Source organism: Filobasidium floriforme, assembly GCF_021052385.1.
Source record: "Filobasidium floriforme strain CBS 6241 chromosome Unknown HD553scaffold_7, whole genome shotgun sequence".
Classification (NCBI taxonomy): domain Eukaryota; kingdom Fungi; phylum Basidiomycota; class Tremellomycetes; order Filobasidiales; family Filobasidiaceae; genus Filobasidium; species Filobasidium floriforme.
In genome coordinates this window covers 448,644-464,778 of record NW_025763628.1, presented here as the reverse complement: position 1 = coordinate 464,778, position 16,135 = coordinate 448,644, and the positions used below count along the sequence as shown (strand labels likewise).

General features: G+C 52.7%; 5 protein-coding genes across 5 annotated transcripts; 3 read left to right on the top strand and 2 right to left on the bottom strand.

The window, feature by feature from the left end:
• Positions 1 to 284: 284 nt before the first annotated feature.
• On the bottom strand, positions 285 to 1,297 carry HD553DRAFT_282789 (uncharacterized protein). The gene is made up of 5 exons (XM_046178165.1): positions 1,060 to 1,297; positions 887 to 981; positions 731 to 808; positions 500 to 637; positions 285 to 404 (listed from the first exon to the last, which is right to left on the bottom strand). Exons 1-5 carry the CDS (start codon positions 1,226 to 1,228, stop codon positions 372 to 374), a joined length of 513 nt encoding a protein of 170 aa, XP_046037741.1. The 5' UTR covers positions 1,229 to 1,297; the 3' UTR covers positions 285 to 371.
• Positions 1,298 to 1,488: 191 nt separating this feature from the next.
• On the top strand, positions 1,489 to 3,624 carry HD553DRAFT_205791 (uncharacterized protein). Its single transcript, XM_046177123.1, has 6 exons — positions 1,489 to 1,586; positions 1,659 to 1,784; positions 1,875 to 2,177; positions 2,247 to 2,291; positions 2,358 to 2,489; positions 2,551 to 3,624. The coding sequence occupies exons 1-6, from the start codon at positions 1,553 to 1,555 to the stop codon at positions 3,258 to 3,260; spliced, it is 1,350 nt and encodes a 449-aa protein (XP_046037740.1). The 5' UTR covers positions 1,489 to 1,552; the 3' UTR covers positions 3,261 to 3,624.
• Positions 3,621 to 6,245, top strand: HD553DRAFT_205703 (uncharacterized protein). Its single transcript, XM_046177122.1, has 7 exons — positions 3,621 to 4,018; positions 4,092 to 4,184; positions 4,265 to 4,568; positions 4,663 to 4,938; positions 5,011 to 5,325; positions 5,381 to 5,550; positions 5,613 to 6,245. Exons 1-7 carry the CDS (start codon positions 3,853 to 3,855, stop codon positions 5,876 to 5,878), a joined length of 1,590 nt encoding a protein of 529 aa, XP_046037739.1. The 5' UTR covers positions 3,621 to 3,852; the 3' UTR covers positions 5,879 to 6,245.
• A 527-nt stretch (positions 6,246 to 6,772) lies between these two features.
• On the top strand, positions 6,773 to 7,676 carry HD553DRAFT_205616 (uncharacterized protein). The gene is made up of 4 exons (XM_046177121.1): positions 6,773 to 6,885; positions 6,968 to 7,063; positions 7,188 to 7,255; positions 7,553 to 7,676. Exons 1-4 carry the CDS (start codon positions 6,867 to 6,869, stop codon positions 7,589 to 7,591), a joined length of 222 nt encoding a protein of 73 aa, XP_046037738.1. The 5' UTR covers positions 6,773 to 6,866; the 3' UTR covers positions 7,592 to 7,676.
• Positions 7,677 to 8,081: 405 nt separating this feature from the next.
• HD553DRAFT_334625 (DNA topoisomerase) lies at positions 8,082 to 14,479 on the bottom strand. Its single transcript, XM_046182154.1, has 20 exons — positions 13,965 to 14,479; positions 13,663 to 13,896; positions 13,409 to 13,591; positions 13,187 to 13,332; positions 13,004 to 13,101; positions 12,855 to 12,937; positions 12,176 to 12,791; positions 11,467 to 12,095; positions 11,232 to 11,396; positions 10,979 to 11,164; positions 10,764 to 10,919; positions 10,390 to 10,692; positions 10,144 to 10,317; positions 9,841 to 10,077; positions 9,499 to 9,777; positions 9,313 to 9,429; positions 9,007 to 9,248; positions 8,844 to 8,944; positions 8,434 to 8,782; positions 8,082 to 8,370 (listed from the first exon to the last, which is right to left on the bottom strand). Exons 1-20 carry the CDS (start codon positions 14,085 to 14,087, stop codon positions 8,256 to 8,258), a joined length of 4,536 nt encoding a protein of 1,511 aa, XP_046037737.1. The 5' UTR covers positions 14,088 to 14,479; the 3' UTR covers positions 8,082 to 8,255.
• Between the last annotated feature and the right edge of the window lie 1,656 nt (positions 14,480 to 16,135).

Genomic DNA, 16,135 nt, shown 5'->3' with positions numbered 1-16,135 from the left:
GAAGGCAAGACTGGCGTGAGACCAAAGATCGTTCAGAATATTGCCCATACGTGGCCCAAGGAATTCAGGTAGAAAACCCCCTTCCGCTTTCTCTTCTCTTCGACCTTATTGCCTCGATCTCGGCGAGTCGACCTATCTTGCTCATCGCTGGCGGTTCCAAGCTCCGCATAACAAACGATCTGTCTGCTGCCTCGAACCGTCTCCTTAGCGGTATGCGAATCTTGCAGTCCTCACCCTGACCACTTCCTGCCATTTTCCGAATCCAAGCGGGACCCCTTGAACGCGCTCTGCCTGTCATCCAATCGAATCCGTGCTTTCATCTTTTAGTACAACGCTCGTCCCCTCATCGTCCCCGACCGCCCACTTCACTCTCAAGCGTCCTCCTCGATCGACTCGGCGATTCCCTGCTCGAGTCCAAAACAAACGAGGAAGGGATGGCATTCCACAATCAGCTCCTGGCTTTCATCCCCGACATGGCGAGACGAAGTTGACGGCTCACCTTGGGAGTGTCGGCACTTCCTCCGAGCTCGGCTTCTAGCCCGTTGTAAGGATACGACCTCTTGGCAGCCGGGGATTCCATCTTGGTAAGGTAGACGAGGTAGCCGAATCCGGCCATGGTGGTGAAGGCCATGATCATCTGGCGATGTCAACGATATCCACACGACGAGGGTTAGGGTCACAGATTATTGAGTATGTGTCAACGTGGTGGAAAGATGGAGACGAGGCTCACCTGGGTCAGAGCCCAGCTGGCAGGCATGGGGTGGGCATCGGGGGACCACATGGAGAGCGAGTCTTCTTGCTCGTGAAGCTATGCAAACGGCATATGCCTGTGTCAGTATCAAGCGTTGGGAAAGTTGCAGTATATAGCAACCCAAACCTGACGTACGGTCTCGCCAAAGTTCCTTCGCTCTTGGTTGTCCCACCATCCCTTCGGGACCCGTCGTTGCAGAGATACGTAAGGGAGCTCGGGGTATCCATCGACTAGCATAATAGCGTTAGAGACTCCATATTAGCCAAGATCGCCCGGCAGATAGTATTGATACCGTGAACACAGCTCACGTTGCGGGTCGGGAAGAGCTCCAGGGTTTCGTGACACTTCAACGACGTCCAGGGGTTGCAAGGGCGTGACCTCGGCCCGTCGAGCAGAGGTGGAAGCGATGGTCCTGGCCTGAGTCCTAGGGAGCGCTACGGCGGCTCGTCGAAGAGCGGCAGATCGAGAGGCGAACATGATGGACAGGCTATGTATTGGCTATACACTCGTTGATAGTGGAAAAGTGTTGTGCCTATATACCTCTAGATGTTTGTATGTGGTCGACATCGACGTCGAGATGATCTCTACCGTACTCGAGAGCCTCCTCGATTGGAAGAAGCACAAACGTGGTTCGCGCAGAGTCCGAGGTCAATTGGGGGAGAGGGACCCGGTCATCAGCGACGTCGGAGGGTTCAACAGTACTGTATACATGATACAACTATCGATCCAACTGCCACCCCCCGTTCCCGTGCCAAACTTATCCAGGCAAACCGACCGAGAGCCAACCCTGACACCTTCCAGATGGCCAAGAATGCCAATCCCGTTGAAGCGCATCGTAAGAATCGAATCCCTGCAGGTCGATCCGTTCGGACGAGCTGACGAGTGCAAACGAATCTTGCACGTACAGGCAAGGCGATGCGCAAAAAGGAGCTCAAACGAAACAAGGAAGCCAGAACCAAGACTAGGGAGGTCATCACGCTCAAAAAGGATACTGGTGCGCTAGATGCAGAGGTCCGAAGACTTACTCAAGCAGGTCGGTACTCTTTCGACGACTCGCGTTCGGATTCTGGAGCTGGTTTCGCTTACCATTGACTTGGACCATCCTCGCGTCTGTTCCGCTCAGAACAAGCCAAAGAGCTCGACGCGGCCGGTATCGCTCGACTGAAAGAGGTCAAGGAGGAACTAGAGAGAGTTAAAAAAGCCAAGGCGGATTATGTCAAGGCGAACCCGGAGGCAGAGGATCTCGTCTACAAGCGGGAAAAGGAGAGGGAAAAGGCTCGATTGGCGGAAAGGCAAGCGACCGGACAGGGGGATCGAGTGAGGGCGGCGCCGGGGATTTCGATTTATGGAGTGAGGAGTGTGTTTTATCACGAGGTCTTGAACCCTCTGGGACATCCTCCGCCTGGGATGTTTGATCAGGAGAGACGTGAGTCGTCTGTGTCTACAGCCAAGCAAACGGATAAGCCTAGCTAAAATGGATATCTCCTCTTCTCAGCATCGGATGAGATGTTTGACGCATCGTCGAGCGACGGCGATTCAGGTTGGTAGAAGCGGTCAAAGCGCTGATCGTGGACCGCCAGACTGACGGCACGCATATACCTGGCAGATTCCGACATCGTGATGCCCGAGGGAAGCCCTTCCCGGCAGCAAGGGGATGAAGACGACTCGGATTCGGATGACAGTATTGTCATGCCTGAAGGGGATGCACCGCCCGAGGCTAGATTGGCTCCCCCGCCCAGTGAGCCCAGGAATTTCTATAGTGAAACCTGATCTTTCAGCTCATCGTCTGCCATTTCCAGGTGCGCCCATGTCGCTGATGACCCCTGCAGGTCCTCCCATGTTTGTCCCTTACCGACCGCCACCTTTCTACCCAAGCAACAATTTCCGACCGCCAAACCAGCACCAAGGCTTTGGGACGGGTTCGAATCACATGCCGCTTCCTCCGCCTGGTTTCTTCCCAAACAATTACAACAACAACAATGGTCGTACACCGCATTTCCAGCCTGGATTCCGACCTCCCCAAAATCGACCGGGCATCATGCATCAAGATCCTCTTTCGGACATACCGCATTCCACGTTCCAGGCGCATCGCATAGCTAAACAAGAAGGCGGAGCGACGACCGGCGAACAGGCCGGTCCCGGCGATGCTGCTCCCGTCCCTGCAGCAGCGGTAATCGAAGCAGCACCTCAGATTCGAGATCTACGTAAAGAGGCGGCAGCTTTCGTACCCCGAGCTGCCAAGAAGAAGAAGACGGTCGCTTCGGCCATCCAGGTCAACGCTGCTCCACCGCCAGACGATGACCCTGCTATGGCCAATGAAGAGCCCTCGCTGGTTGCTGAAGACAAGGAAGAAGGAAAACCCCCTGCTCCGGTCTACAACCCTGCTGCTGGCGGCCTTATGGGCAAATTGTCCGGTATCCTCGGTTCGGCTCCGGCTAGTAGGACGACGGATAAACCGAAAGATGATTATCAGTCTTTCTTGGCCGGTCTGGATAACCTCCCCCAGTGAGGCTCTGTGTTGGGGGAAGGGGCTGTCCTGCGTATACTATGTGACAGAGTATGCTCGAAACAGTACAATATGCTTGGATAATCTTTTGCCTGGGGAGGCGGTCTCGCTTCGTGAATCCGATGCTCAAATGGAGGGGAAACGGTTCCGAATTTCGCTGTCTTGATCTTCAGCCTGGGCCAGAGCCTGGAGTGCCTTTCGTCCCGTTACGAACAAGAGATGCAAGCGAACCCCGAACCCTTGGATCACGTACAGTTAATGTGTGCTTGTGTGATTGAAAGCTACGCCGACTCGCGGGTTTATAAAATCCAGATTACGTACACGCCTCGTGATCTAGTGATCTAGTGAGCTAGTGACCGATGTTGGAACGACCGAACCTTTCGTTACGAGCGAGACCCAGGAAGGTGCAACTTTCGATCAGATCTCGATGTCGAGTCCTAGAATACCACGTTTGGCAGTCCAATTCTAGCCAGCATATAGGCCGCTGATGCTGCGGCAACGATCGACTTTTGAGCGACAAGACCATACCAAGCGGAACGACCTTGAGTCTCGCCGATACCCGCGACGTAGGATTAGGAACCTCTAGCTGCATGACATGACAGACTCGAACATTCGTGGCCATGTGAACATGGGAGGTTCATCCGCCAGCCCATCGACGAGCGCACATGGACGAAGAATGGACCAGGACATTTCTCCAGCCAACAGGGCAGAAGCTTCGGATTCGAGCAAGACCGAGACGAAACGCAGACGGGTATCGACCGGTTTGTAATAGCTTCTCCCTGAAAAGAGCCACCGCGCTGAAGGCTGACTATCGGTCTGGCCGATCTTCTCTAGGTTGCTTGACGTGCAGACGACGCAAAGTGAAATGCAATGAAACGCATCCGGTCTGTTCGCAGTGCCAGCGCCTCGCGGTAGAATGCATATGGAGTCAGTTATGGACGTATGGGGTGACCCGTTGGGTAACTCGCTAACCTCGCTAAATGGAAATATACAACGGTGTTCATCAGAGGATACCCAGCAATACTCGAATAAATCTATTAGATCATGCCGACGTGCTTGTGATCAATGTCGCATTTCGAAAGCGGCCTGCTCGTTCCACGATCCCACATGCACGACCTGCGAGCGAAAGGGAATCGACTGCACCTGGAAGCTCGCCGAAAAGGGCTCGACACCTCCACCTGCCTCGGCTCCAGCGGCAGGAGATGAGCTAGCCAGGATCGAACCTATAGCGCCGCATAGACCGATTCTGCATGATGGAAATGTCAAGAAGCTCGTGTCCATCTACTTTTTCCGTGTCTACAACGTTTCGTGGTGAGTGCAGCTAGCTGATTGTGTTGTACGATCGAGGACACGGGGCTGACACCCGTGCGCAATCTCTCGATCTCCGTGTCTTCGTTTGGGTTAGGCATGGATTCTTACACCGAGCTTCCTTCATCCAGAGATTACATCGCGGCCAGGTTCCTCGACATCTCCTCACATCGGTCTGCCTTGCCTCGGCCATCGTGCTCGGTCTCGATGCTGAAGACTGCAAGACCCGGCTGGCCGACTGTCATCGACAAATCTCGGAAGCGATCATCTCGCCGACTTTGGATCTGCTTTGTACGATACTGAACATCATCTACTGCGAGATGGCTATCGGCAGACGATCGGCTCTTTGGATGTTGTCGGGAATGGCGAACAGGTAGGTTGGTCGTTACGGGCCTGATCTTTGCTAGGGGATCTCAATCTCGCTAAATTGAAATTGGCCACGCAGAGTGGCCCTGGCCCATTCTCTTCATCTGCCTGGAGACGATAGCATGCCTGGCGGAGAGACGCGCCGACGTCTCATGTGGGCTTGTTATTGCATCGACATCATGGTCACCGGGAAGCAAACCGAGTTGGCGTCCTTTGCGCTCGACCGGATTGCCATCCAGTTACCCATGGACGAGAGATCCTTCATGTTGCGGTTCAAGGCGACTACTCGGATCTTCAGATTGCCGTGGCAGCCACCGTCCGAGGCCGAACGGGGAAGAGAGGGAATGCCTGCGCAAGGCGTCATGTTATTTGCTCTTTCGCATAGCGTTCTCAAGTGGGTAATCGGAAAGGCTTCGAGACGATCGTCGCTTAGCATTGAACCGCCATAGATACCTCGCGGTTGCACAATGGGAGCAACCAGATCTACCGGGATCGCAGTTTCAATCCTGTCAGATGGACTTGCTAGCCTGGCGAGACTCATTGAACGCCGCACTGGAGTGCACGGAAGAGAACGTCTTTACGAGGATCGAAATGGGACAATCCACAGCGTTCTATGCGTGTACGTCTCGTGGGATCCCAGAAGCGACGTGGTTTGCTGACAGTCCTCAATACATGGAACAGTGCATCTGCGGTACAACTGGGCCATGGCGACGTTGTGCACTTCGGCACTGCAACGACCCAGCGAACTTCTGAACGTGGACTGGCACCGCCAGATCATGGCCGTCTGTCAAGAATCTTGGCTGAGCATCGCCGATGTTGGAGATACTTTGCTCAGCGCTGATCCGGATTTCGTTCCTGAAGATCCCACTCGTAAATCGCGTTTCGACTCCGAATATGCCATGTCCATGAGTACTCACGGTTGCAAACAACAGTTCTGGAGCTACTAACGGACGCCGTTGAGGCGCAGCTGGTCGATGCGATCCGAGCGGGTTTGCCACCTCATCACACCGTACAACATCGCATAGGTACGAACCTCATCTTGATGAAGCGGATAGCTCTTCTTTTCTCGGGACCCAAGACTCAGTTGATCGATCTCATCGGTCGACATGACGCAACACTGCGTAGCGTGCTCGATCATCGAGCTGTCGACCAGCTTCGCCGGGACCTTGGCTTGCGCGAACAGCCAGATGTCGACCGACGACCGCCGATACAAGCGACCCCTTTCATATTGGACAACGGCATCGGAGGCCTTCAGACCGGTAGCTCAATGGTACCACCAGTGAACCAACTCTTAGCCGGTGCCTCCAATCCGTCTTCTCAGCCTCCTATCCTTTTCAACCTGGACGCTGTTCCCGACGCTCTGCCGAACGGGATGGCCCCGACCGGGTTCTTTGATTTCGATTTTGACCTACCCGCATATAGCCTGGAGGCACTGGCGGACCCGACAATCAATCTACCTCAGCTTGATAACATGGTGGCGCCCTGGAATGGAGGTGCCGACATGTGGCAGCTATAATATGTAACAGAGCAATACCGATGCACTGCCAAAATACGCGTTTTGATCTCGTAGCGTCTTTTCAATTCGCTATCAAAGTATCATCATGATGTCCCACACGAGTTTTCCGTGATCCTCAAGAGCAAGGAGCCATATGCAGTACCGGGATGCAACTTCGCTACGTAGATGGCTCTACTTGTCAAGTTGTTCATGCATTTCGCCTGTCAGGAGGCAAATGTACATCCGGCCAATAATTACACACGCGTGAGAAAGCGATCATACACCTCTCGCTCTTCCCTCCTCCCGTGTTCCCCCGACCAGTCGAGGGTAGGGTAGGTAGGGTTGTCGACAACGATTTCAAGGAAATCGATAACAAGCTGATCTCTCAACGATCCAGATCCTTAGCCAACTCTCATCAAGTCGATCTCACATCTGACAAAATGGATTTCCTCGTCAACCGTGCGTTGTTAGCGGATCGACAGAAGAAACTTCCTGGCGCCCCGAAAGACTGATATCGCAACAATTCCACCGAATCTGATAGGTCCCAACCGAGTCCTCGAGAAGCAGAAGTACCTGCAGTCCTTGTCCGGCAAGGAGATGGTCTTTTGGCGAGGAACCAGGTCGAAGATCTACGTCAGTGAGTATCGTCGGCCATTCGGAGCTGTTTCGTTCAGTGCGGCTTGTACTGCGCCAACAATATCACTAATTGCATGTATCTTCATCTACTCCTACAAACTCATCTTGGGAAACACCTGGATTAGCCGCCTACTGCGCTCTTCTCGGAGTTTCGCTCCTCGGAACCGGTACCACTCTCGTTCGATACGCTTTCGTACGCACCTTGGCCGTCTTCCGATCGTTATAGGGGAAGCAGACAGCTGACGAAATGGCCTACTTGATTTTACTATCCTGTTCATAACGATCATGACAACCACAACCAAACTTTGTGGCGCACCTTATTCCCTTCAATATCTTTTTCACCTCAAACCACCTTACACTACTCTTCCCGCTTTCCTATTCCGTTTCGCTCAACTCTCGGACGCCCAAAACTCAAATCTACGCCAACCTGAACATGATGGCACCTTCCTGCCTGCCAACCCTTACCAAATCAAACCCCGCTGTTCTACAGGGTACCGCCCCCAAGAAGGGCGAGCCCGCTGCCGAGTAAACACTCGCGAGGCGAGCATGGAATGGGAAAAATTGTACATCAAATTGAAGTGTAGCGGGATGCATGGGAAGCACGGTCTTGCGGGAAAGATCGGGAATATAAAGAAATACACACAAACGCAATCAGCCCATGCGGAAGGACGGGCACACCAGAGCGCGGCGGGAGACCGATCAATGTCTTGAAGCATGCCAAAGCCTTTCCGATGTCCCGCGCAACATCTGCCAGGTTATTGGCGAGATACGACATCCTATGTTTGATACCGGTCATACAGCCTCTGGTTGATACTGGTCGCCGTCGGCGCACCTCACCCCCGTCATCTTTTTGAGTGCTTATTTTGTTTCGCGGAATCTCAATTACAATCGGAGATGCTGGGCAGCGACCAGAACCGAAATTATCGCCATGAGATAGAATGATCACTCGTTGATGCATCATCTTGAGCAAATGATCTCGTCGCCGTCGCCGCGTGGGAATGGACTGGACAACAGGCATATGCTCGTGCAGCCGATTTCGAGATGGATCAATATCGTCGTTTTTACAGCTATACAGGAGGATGATTCGACAGACCCGCAAAAGGTTGTCTCGTCCTCGGATCATCCATTAATATCACAAATCCGTTCGTAAGTCATTAAAGAGTCATCCGGACAATCGCCTCGATGCGATCGCGTTACAATTCGAATTCCGAATCCGACCCGTCGATCTCGATGTATGCCGTCTTTTTCGTGGCCGTAGTCCGAGCTCTTCCCCCGGTCGCTCGAGGTGGCGGTGCGAGATCCAGAATGCTATCAGAAAAGTATGCGATGAGCTACTGTCAATCTTCTCGAATGTAGCCGACCCAGACTTACGAGTCGTCAAAGTCATCGTCGTCAGAGTCGTCAAGCTTCTTCTTGGATTTTGCAGGTGCCACCTTTCTCGCCTTTGGTGGGGCCGCATCCGACTCTTCTTCATCGTCTGTGTCAAGTGTCCTCTTTTTCGATTTGGCCGGAGCCGCCTTCTTAGGCTTCGGCACCGGGATGTCCGATTCGTCGTCGTCGCTCACTGGGACCGCCTTTTTAGCCGCGGCTTTCGGTTTCGCAGCAGGTTTCGTGACTTTCGCAGGAACAGCACGAGGTGTGAAGTCTTCCTCGTCGTCCGAGTCCAGCTTCACTTTGCTTGATGAAGCCTTTGCATTGGGTGCTGCCGGTGTGATGTAGTCTGTGTTTCAAGTGGGCGATGAGGCCAATTCACAACATTGCTCAGGCTGATCTGGTCTCACCATCGTCACTCGCATCGTCGATCTCTTCATACTTGGGAGCTTTTGCCTTCGGGACCGGCTTCTTTCGCACCGGCTCATCATCGCTAGACCCTGTTGCCTCCCTGCGGACAAGCCATAACTTTAACAAACGCATCTCTTGCCGTTCTGGAATCGATTGTCTTACCTGCCCCGCTTCTTCGCTGCCCCTTCTGCTTCCTTGAAAAAGTCTTCGATCTTGTTTTGTTGTTCTTTCGCAGCGACCTTTGGTTTCGCCGGAGCGCGAGGCTTCGCCGCCGCTTTAGCCTTGACAGGCTTGTAGTCCTCTTCGGAATCGGACCCAGCGCTAATGCCGAGCTTGCGCCCGGCGACTCCGCCTTTCTTGGGTTTGATACGCTTGCTGTTCTCGATATCGCCTTGGAGCATATTCTGCGAAAGGTATGCATGTCTCAGTGCGGAATTCTCGATCGCAACTTGGAAGCAAACTACCCACATGCCATTCAATCAAGAAGTTTTCGAGATCGTTGTTCCAGATATCGGTTGGGGTCAGCTTGAGCAAGGTAACGAGCTCGGCTTCCTTTTGATCCCTTTCCTGGATCAATTTCTCGATCTGTTAGATGCGAGTGCACAACGACGTTAGCGGCACCGATCTCGACAATCGGGATCGGACAAGACTGGCCTTTTCGCGTGTCAGACTCCAGATAGCCATCCCCAGCAAGTAGTCGAAATCGCCGGCTTTGCCTTCATCCTCCTCTTCCAAGAACGGTTCATCCTCACCTGCCTCCCTGGCCTTCTTGGTCTTGGGGAAAGCCTTGAACTTCAACGCGCGCAATTCCTCCTCGAGACTCGATTTCTTCTTGTTCGATACGACCAGAGACTTGTCAACGATCATCTGAACGAATCGAGCCTGGTTAGAGACCCTGTCGAATTGCCTAGTGAGCTCATCCGCGAGATTTTGCTGCAAAGCACAGATTGCAGTCAGTACAGGCATCCCGTGCGGTGTGGGGCGATTCTGAGATACCTTTCGGATGCCGTAATACTCTAAGCGTTTGTGGTAAAAGTCTTCCAAGATCTCTTCTGGCGTGTTGTACTTGCGGATCTTCCCATTGAGATCGAAGCATACCATGTTCGAAGTGTTGATGGGTGAGCTCATTCGGAAACGCTTCTCAAGACCTTCCTCTTCTGCCTTGCGCATTTCCGCTTCGCTCATGGTGATAACGAAGTGGACGGTAGTATCGGTATGGTATTCCTTGTAGTCCTGTGGCAAGAGACCGATAGTGAGTGAATGCGGGATGGCATACCCTGCTGATGAGATTGGACTCACCTTGAGCGTGGCAGGGCTCTTTTCCGTCCCGACGACCCATTCTTCCAACATCTCTTTGTAACTTTGAGTCCACACGCGGATGGGCAATTCGGTGATCTCAATGGTTGTACTGTTGATCTTGGTCAGGATACCGTTACACTTGAAACTCTTGTCAGTCGTCCTCTCAATCGTACCCTGCCATCAGCATGAATGCAGATTCGGTGATTTAGTTGATATCGTCTCCGGAATGGACAAGACTGTACTGACCTTGAACCCCCTGTACCAAGGCGTCATGGCTTCGAGCGGTTCGTTGTTCATCATCCTACGGAGATTGTCGACAATGTCGATGGGGTTGTAGTTTGGCACATAGGTACTCCATCCTGTACCGATACCATCCGCTCCATCGATGAGCACGAGAGGCACTGTGGGAAGGTAATACTCCGGCTCGATGCTCATGTCGTCTTCAATCTGGTACCTCAGAATCGGATCGTCATGTGGATGGAAGATTGTCCTCGTGATGCGCGGGATGCTGGTGAAAATGTAACGAGCGCTGGCGGCGTCTTTTCCTCCCTAGAGCGATTATCACCAAATCGTCCGTCAGTGACACGCACAATCAAGATGACCATCAAAAGCCTGCTTACAGAGTTTCTGGTACCAAACTGACCGCTGGGCTCGAGGAGATTGATATTGTTGCTACCAACATAGTTCTGCGCCAATCCGACGATGGTCATCGTCAAGCTGACTTCTCCATGGTGGTAGGCCGTTTTTTCCGAAACGTATCCGGCCAGTTGCGCAACCTAGAATGGGCAGAGTCTTCAGGAAAGAAGTCCAGTTACCGACGATCGCTGGAACACACCTTGATCTCCTTGACCAGATTCTTCTTGAAAGCCGCAAAGATAACCTTTCGCTGACCGGGTTTAAGACCGTCCGCCATGGAAGGGATGGATCGGATGTTATCGGCCATGGAAAACAGAATCAACTCCTTGTTGATAAAGTCCTTGATGGGTACCCGGTCGATGTCGTGGTCCAGATAGGTGCCAGGCTAGTAATCGAATCCACCAACATGAGTTTCGGTCGATCCCGAAAAAGGGCACTCGCGGCAAACGTACTCTGAACTGCCTCAACCACTCTTTTCGGTCGTCCGCCTTCTTCTTGTTGAATGCCAGATCGATCAACTCTCGGTCACCCTGCTGTGTCTCCATGAAAGGCAGCTTATGCTTCTGCAAGTCACTGAAGTACTTTTTCGCATCTTGGGCAGTCGAAGTACCCAGACCCTGGCAAAGTAAGCATTTACCTGAAGGGTTAGTCATCTACACTCGATACGTATGCTTTGGAGCTGCTCACCTTGTAGTACTTGGATTCCCATCCCTTTCCGTTGTTGTTCGCCTCCTTCCACTCTTCGTATTGGGGCATTGTATAAAACGTGTGCACTTGTTTTCCCTTCCACACCTTGACAATGGGAGTGATAAACTCGACCAAGAAGTTGGGAATCTTGAGCAATGACGGGTAAAAGTGATCGAGGAAGTTAATGATGAGGCCCTTGATGTGCGAACCATCGTGATCTTGATCGGTCATGATCATCAGACTACCGTATCGTAGACCGTCCACGCTCGTGTACTCCGTCTTGTGCTTGAGACCCATGATCTGCTTGATGTGCTGGATCTCGACGTTCTTCAGAATCTGGTCGGAGGCGGCTTCTCTGACGTTCAAAAGCTTTCCTCGAAGCGGGAAAACGCCGTAGTTGTCACGGCCCACTACCGAAAGTCCAGACACCGCGAGAGCCTTGGCCGAGTCTCCTTCGGTCAAGATCAGGGTGCAATCTTTCCCCTTTCTGCTTCCAGCATTATTGGCGTCTTCCAGCTTGACGATACCAGAGATACGCGAGGTTTTGACACCGTCCGACTTCTTCATCATCTGATCCGTCTTGAACTTTGCAAAGCTGAGCACGGCTTCAACGATTCCGGTTTTGGCGACTGTTTCGAACGGGATCGAACAAGACAACGTCAACACCTTGGTCGCATGTACGGACGGACGGCAGGCTGGCACTACCCACCTTTTTTGACAAAGTCCTCGCTCAAGCTCAACTTGCTACCAAAACCTGAAGGCTTCAGAGTCAACGTTTCCTTCGTCTGGGAATCGAATGCAGGATTTTCGACCAGTGCGTTGACAAAGATCCACATGTGACTCTTGATCTGATGAGGTTTCACAGGAGCCGCCTTGTTCTTCTTCTTGATCTGCTCCATCAGAGCGGTCGCCAGCTGACCAGACACCGTCTCAACGTGCGTTCCTCCCTTGATTGTCGAGATGGAGTTTGCAAACGAGACCTGTTGCGCTTGACCATCCGAGAGGGCGAATCCAACCTCCCATCGACCGTCCTTGCTCACTTCGTAGACAATAGCCGGCTTTGTGACGGCTCCGCCACCAGACTCTTCTTCTTGCTTCTTCGTTGCGGCGCTCAAGTACATCTCGATGTACTGCTTGAAACCCTTGACCTTGAGCCGCTCGTCGTTCAAAAAGACCTTGCAATCTTTCACGGTTCCTGCCATGTCGTAGACACGCTTCATGAGCAGAGCTTCGGTGTCGGCGTCAATCTTGTCCATTCCGAAACGAGGAAGATCGGGCTTGAAGGTGATCCTTGTGTATTCTTCGGCCTTCTTGTTGTCGGTGATCTAAAGCATGACGAGGATGTTTAGCATTTCGTTCTCTTTAGGCTTGCCGTGAAATCGATTTACCTTCGGCGTCCCTTTCTTGCTCATGTTGTCCGAGAAGACCTGCTTGTACTTCTTCATTGTATTTTTGTCGGCAGTCTCGACAACTACATGACAAGATCAGCATCAACGCGGTCACTGACGTCCGATTATGACACCGGCATATCACTCACTGAATTCGGTCGAATAGATGTTGGCGAGCTTGGCTCCGTAACCGTTCCTTCCTCCGGTCATCTTCTTCTGGTCGTCGTCGTAGTTGGAAGAGGTCAACCTGAAACGATTCAGTACTCAAGAGAGTCAGCGATCTGGGCCAGTATCATACTACTGTCAGATCGGGACATTCCATCGACACGCACAGGTTACCGAAAATCAGCTCGGGAATCCAAATCTTCTCCTTCGAGTGGATCTCGATGGGGATACCTCGACCGTTGTTGTAAACCGAGATGACGTTGTTTTCCGTGTCGATATTGACCTTGAAGCTGTCCATCGTCGGGTCATTGATCTGAGATCCAACAAGAGCCGTTCAAATGCAAATGAGCCGAAGACCGGTGTCTCTACGGAGTCGGAGCAGTGCGTACCTTGTTATCAGCGGCATTGACCAGGATCTCGTCAAAGATCTTGAAGAAACCCGGAACATAGCTGATGTTCTTCTGCGTCATCCCCTTGGTCTCCCTATCAAAAACCCAGAGTTGAGCTTGAAGATGTTCCACCGAACCGATGTACGAATCGGGTCGTTTCAAGATGTGCTCGAGTTGAGACAGCTACCCATACGGATACGAGAGACAGTCAATACGGTTGGTATCATGTTCTCGGCTGGTATCGGTGGGCTGACCTTTTGATACATCTCACTAGCCGACTTCTTCGGACCGGACGACCCTGATGCCTTGGCCGTCTTCTTGACCGGGGCATCCTCATCGGAATCTTCCATGCTGTTGTCACTTTCCACCGGGTCGGAAACGTCTGGCGAAGCCTCGTCGATACTTTCTACCGCGGCATCCTTCTTGGTCGCCTTCTTGGGCTTCGGTGCTGCTTTCGGTTTCACTGGAGCTTTAGACGCAGGTGCTTTCTGCATATCAAGAATCATTCGGATGAGCTTGCTTCTTTTGTGGGAAAGAAGCGGTCTGTGTCGCTCACCTTTGCTTTCGGTTCAGCGGCAGCTTTCGTAGTCTTCGCTTTGGCAGCGGTCTTCTTTACGGGAAGCTCGAAGTCGGTACCATCACTCTCCATGTGGAAGTCACTTTCCTCAGATTCAGACATTGTATTCGAGGTCGTAACGGAGCGGCGGAATGCCGATCGAGATGAAATGCACGGTATCGGTGACCTGACGAGTGGCGGGAGATGGAAGGTAGCTGCGTTGAGAGAGACCCCTAGGTTTCTCGATGAGCCTGTACAGAGGGACCGCCTACGTCGGATCTGCTCTGAACAGGTCGCGACGAGAGGGCTCGGTGACCGCGAAACGGTTCTGATCCCTATAAAGTTGCGCCAGATGCTCAGGATGAGGTTTTCAAACTACGGTTGCGACCGACAGGGGTGTGGATGTCGTGGAGTTGTGCTATTGTGATGTGATGGATTGTTCTTGATGTTGTTATGGATGTCGTCTTCTTGCCTCTTGGCCTCTTGGGATGATGCGAGTCTGGTTCATAGGCAAGAAGCAGTGAGTGATGTCCTTTTGAAGAAGTTCGTTCGAGCGTTCGACGATCCGATCATCCCAGCACCCACAGGCAAACAAACAACAAACCACCACGGGTTTGTTTACATTTCGTAAGGAATAGATGTCAGGCTGGCTGGCGTTTTAGTCTTCATCTCTGAAACACACCTTACTGCGCCACCGATGATCCAGCGACATGCGATCGAGCTGCTGAGATCTTATGATCCATGTCATGATCTTTTTGGCGAGGCGCAAGTTGGGGAATCGACAGCCCGTCAAAGCCTGTTCTCCTGCTGCTCGTACCATTATTGGGGGCAGTGCCACACTCAGCGTGCTGGGACGGCATCGTCGTCTGCGTCTCGAGCGCGAGCGGCGACGGTCAAAGGGCTTTGAGCGGCGCGTGAGGATCGCTCCCCGAGTTTGCCTCCTGATAAGCAGGGTGAGCACGTCTGAATACCATGCGATCTACAGGAGGTGATCTGTCAGGGGTCACGAGCTCGCAAGATTCAAAGGGGTGTCATGTCAATGTGGGTGTCTGGTATATAGAGGGACTGCTTTGACCGTCGTTCGCCACTGCTGCTCGCCAGTAATCGAGAGAGTTCCATCTCCAAGACCCACCTCTTACCTCCCGTATCTGCTCAACATGTTTCCAGCTCACAGTTACCCTTGGGGAGGAATGCCCTACGCTCATCCCATCCACCAATCTCCTGGATTTCCTTACAACATGGGTGCGATACCAGAGGTCGTACCCGGAACCACCAAGGGAGGGCACGCAGCGATGATGACTCAAGCCTCTATCCAATCGTCGGTTCCCCAGCAAATATCACACCCTGGCATGCCTATGCACATGCCTTCTCCAAGTATGCCGGTCCCCATTCATCCGATGGGGTATGACCCCCGGATGATGATGATGATGGGGCACCCAATGATGTCGCCTTACGGCATGCATCCGGGAATGATGGCAGCCATGATGTCTTCCAGTGGTGAAGGTGTAGAAGCAGCCAATGAGCCCCCGGCCTCACCTTCGCCTCAGGTGTCAAACTCCAAGTCGGCACGAAAGAACCAAGGAGTACGCTTCAATCCCGAACATATGGCCACGCCTGTACCTGGTCATACGCCTCCCCACTTGGCCCCTACCCGTGGTGAGTCACAAAGGTTGTCAACGTAATGGCGCATCGCCGTCAGCTTACCTGATCCGTACATAAAGGTAGCTTTCGATATCCCGGCCCTCCCGGAGCTTCTGGCGCTTCTACCGCTTACACCAGCCCAGCAAGCACTGCTTTGCCGACTCCTTCCGGCCATTCTTACCCAACTACAGGCGGCTGTGAGTCGCACTTCTGCCTGTTTGACGAGGGTTTTCGCTCAAATCCGCTCGTGCGCTGTTACCCTCAGATTTCACCTTCGTCCCCTACGGCACAGGCTCAGCTCAGCCCTCACCTACTCGAGCTACTGGATCTTATCCCACTACACCTGCTCCCTACAACGCCAAGAATGATCCTTTCGCTATGCAAGCGATGGCTAGCAGCTTGAAGCAGGAGCCTGAAGGAGAACAGCAGTCGCAACGGCCGTTATTGTCTGACGCTCGATACGGACGCAGTTGGTATGGTGGTCGATAGGTATATTTTACAAGAGATCGTATGACGGGTTGTGGTCGTGA

Excerpts from the sequence above, each read along its gene's own strand:
- HD553DRAFT_282789 (XM_046178165.1), bottom strand. The coding sequence starts at position 1,228 with ATGTTCGCCTCTCGATCTGCCGCTCTTCGACGAGCCGCCGTAGCGCTC. Across the intron at positions 809-886 it reads GAAGGAACTTTGGCGAGACC|CTTCACGAGCAAGAAGACTC; the intron begins GTACGTCAGGTT and ends CCGTTTGCATAG. Across the intron at positions 405-499 it reads GAAGTGCCGACACTCCCAAG|GGAATCGCCGAGTCGATCGA; the intron begins GTGAGCCGTCAA and ends GGACTCGAGCAG.
- HD553DRAFT_205791 (XM_046177123.1), top strand. The coding sequence starts at position 1,553 with ATGGCCAAGAATGCCAATCCCGTTGAAGCGCATC. Across the intron at positions 2,178-2,246 it reads GATGTTTGATCAGGAGAGAC|CATCGGATGAGATGTTTGAC; the intron begins GTGAGTCGTCTG and ends TCCTCTTCTCAG. Across the intron at positions 2,292-2,357 it reads GTCGAGCGACGGCGATTCAG|ATTCCGACATCGTGATGCCC; the intron begins GTTGGTAGAAGC and ends TATACCTGGCAG.
- HD553DRAFT_205703 (XM_046177122.1), top strand. The coding sequence starts at position 3,853 with ATGACAGACTCGAACATTCGTGGCCATGTGAACATGGGAGGTTCATCC. Across the intron at positions 5,326-5,380 it reads CTTTCGCATAGCGTTCTCAA|ATACCTCGCGGTTGCACAAT; the intron begins GTGGGTAATCGG and ends GAACCGCCATAG. Across the intron at positions 5,551-5,612 it reads ATCCACAGCGTTCTATGCGT|TGCATCTGCGGTACAACTGG; the intron begins GTACGTCTCGTG and ends TACATGGAACAG.
- HD553DRAFT_205616 (XM_046177121.1), top strand. Across the intron at positions 7,064-7,187 it reads CAGGTCGAAGATCTACGTCA|CCGCCTACTGCGCTCTTCTC; the intron begins GTGAGTATCGTC and ends CACCTGGATTAG. Across the intron at positions 7,256-7,552 it reads CTCTCGTTCGATACGCTTTC|GGTACCGCCCCCAAGAAGGG; the intron begins GTACGCACCTTG and ends GCTGTTCTACAG.
- HD553DRAFT_334625 (XM_046182154.1), bottom strand. The coding sequence starts at position 14,087 with ATGTCTGAATCTGAGGAAAGTGACTTCCACATGGAGAGTGATGGTACC. Across the intron at positions 11,397-11,466 it reads GGGAATCCAAGTACTACAAG|GGTCTGGGTACTTCGACTGC; the intron begins GTGAGCAGCTCC and ends TTACTTTGCCAG. Across the intron at positions 9,430-9,498 it reads GGAGTCTGACACGCGAAAAG|ATCGAGAAATTGATCCAGGA; the intron begins GCCAGTCTTGTC and ends CGCATCTAACAG.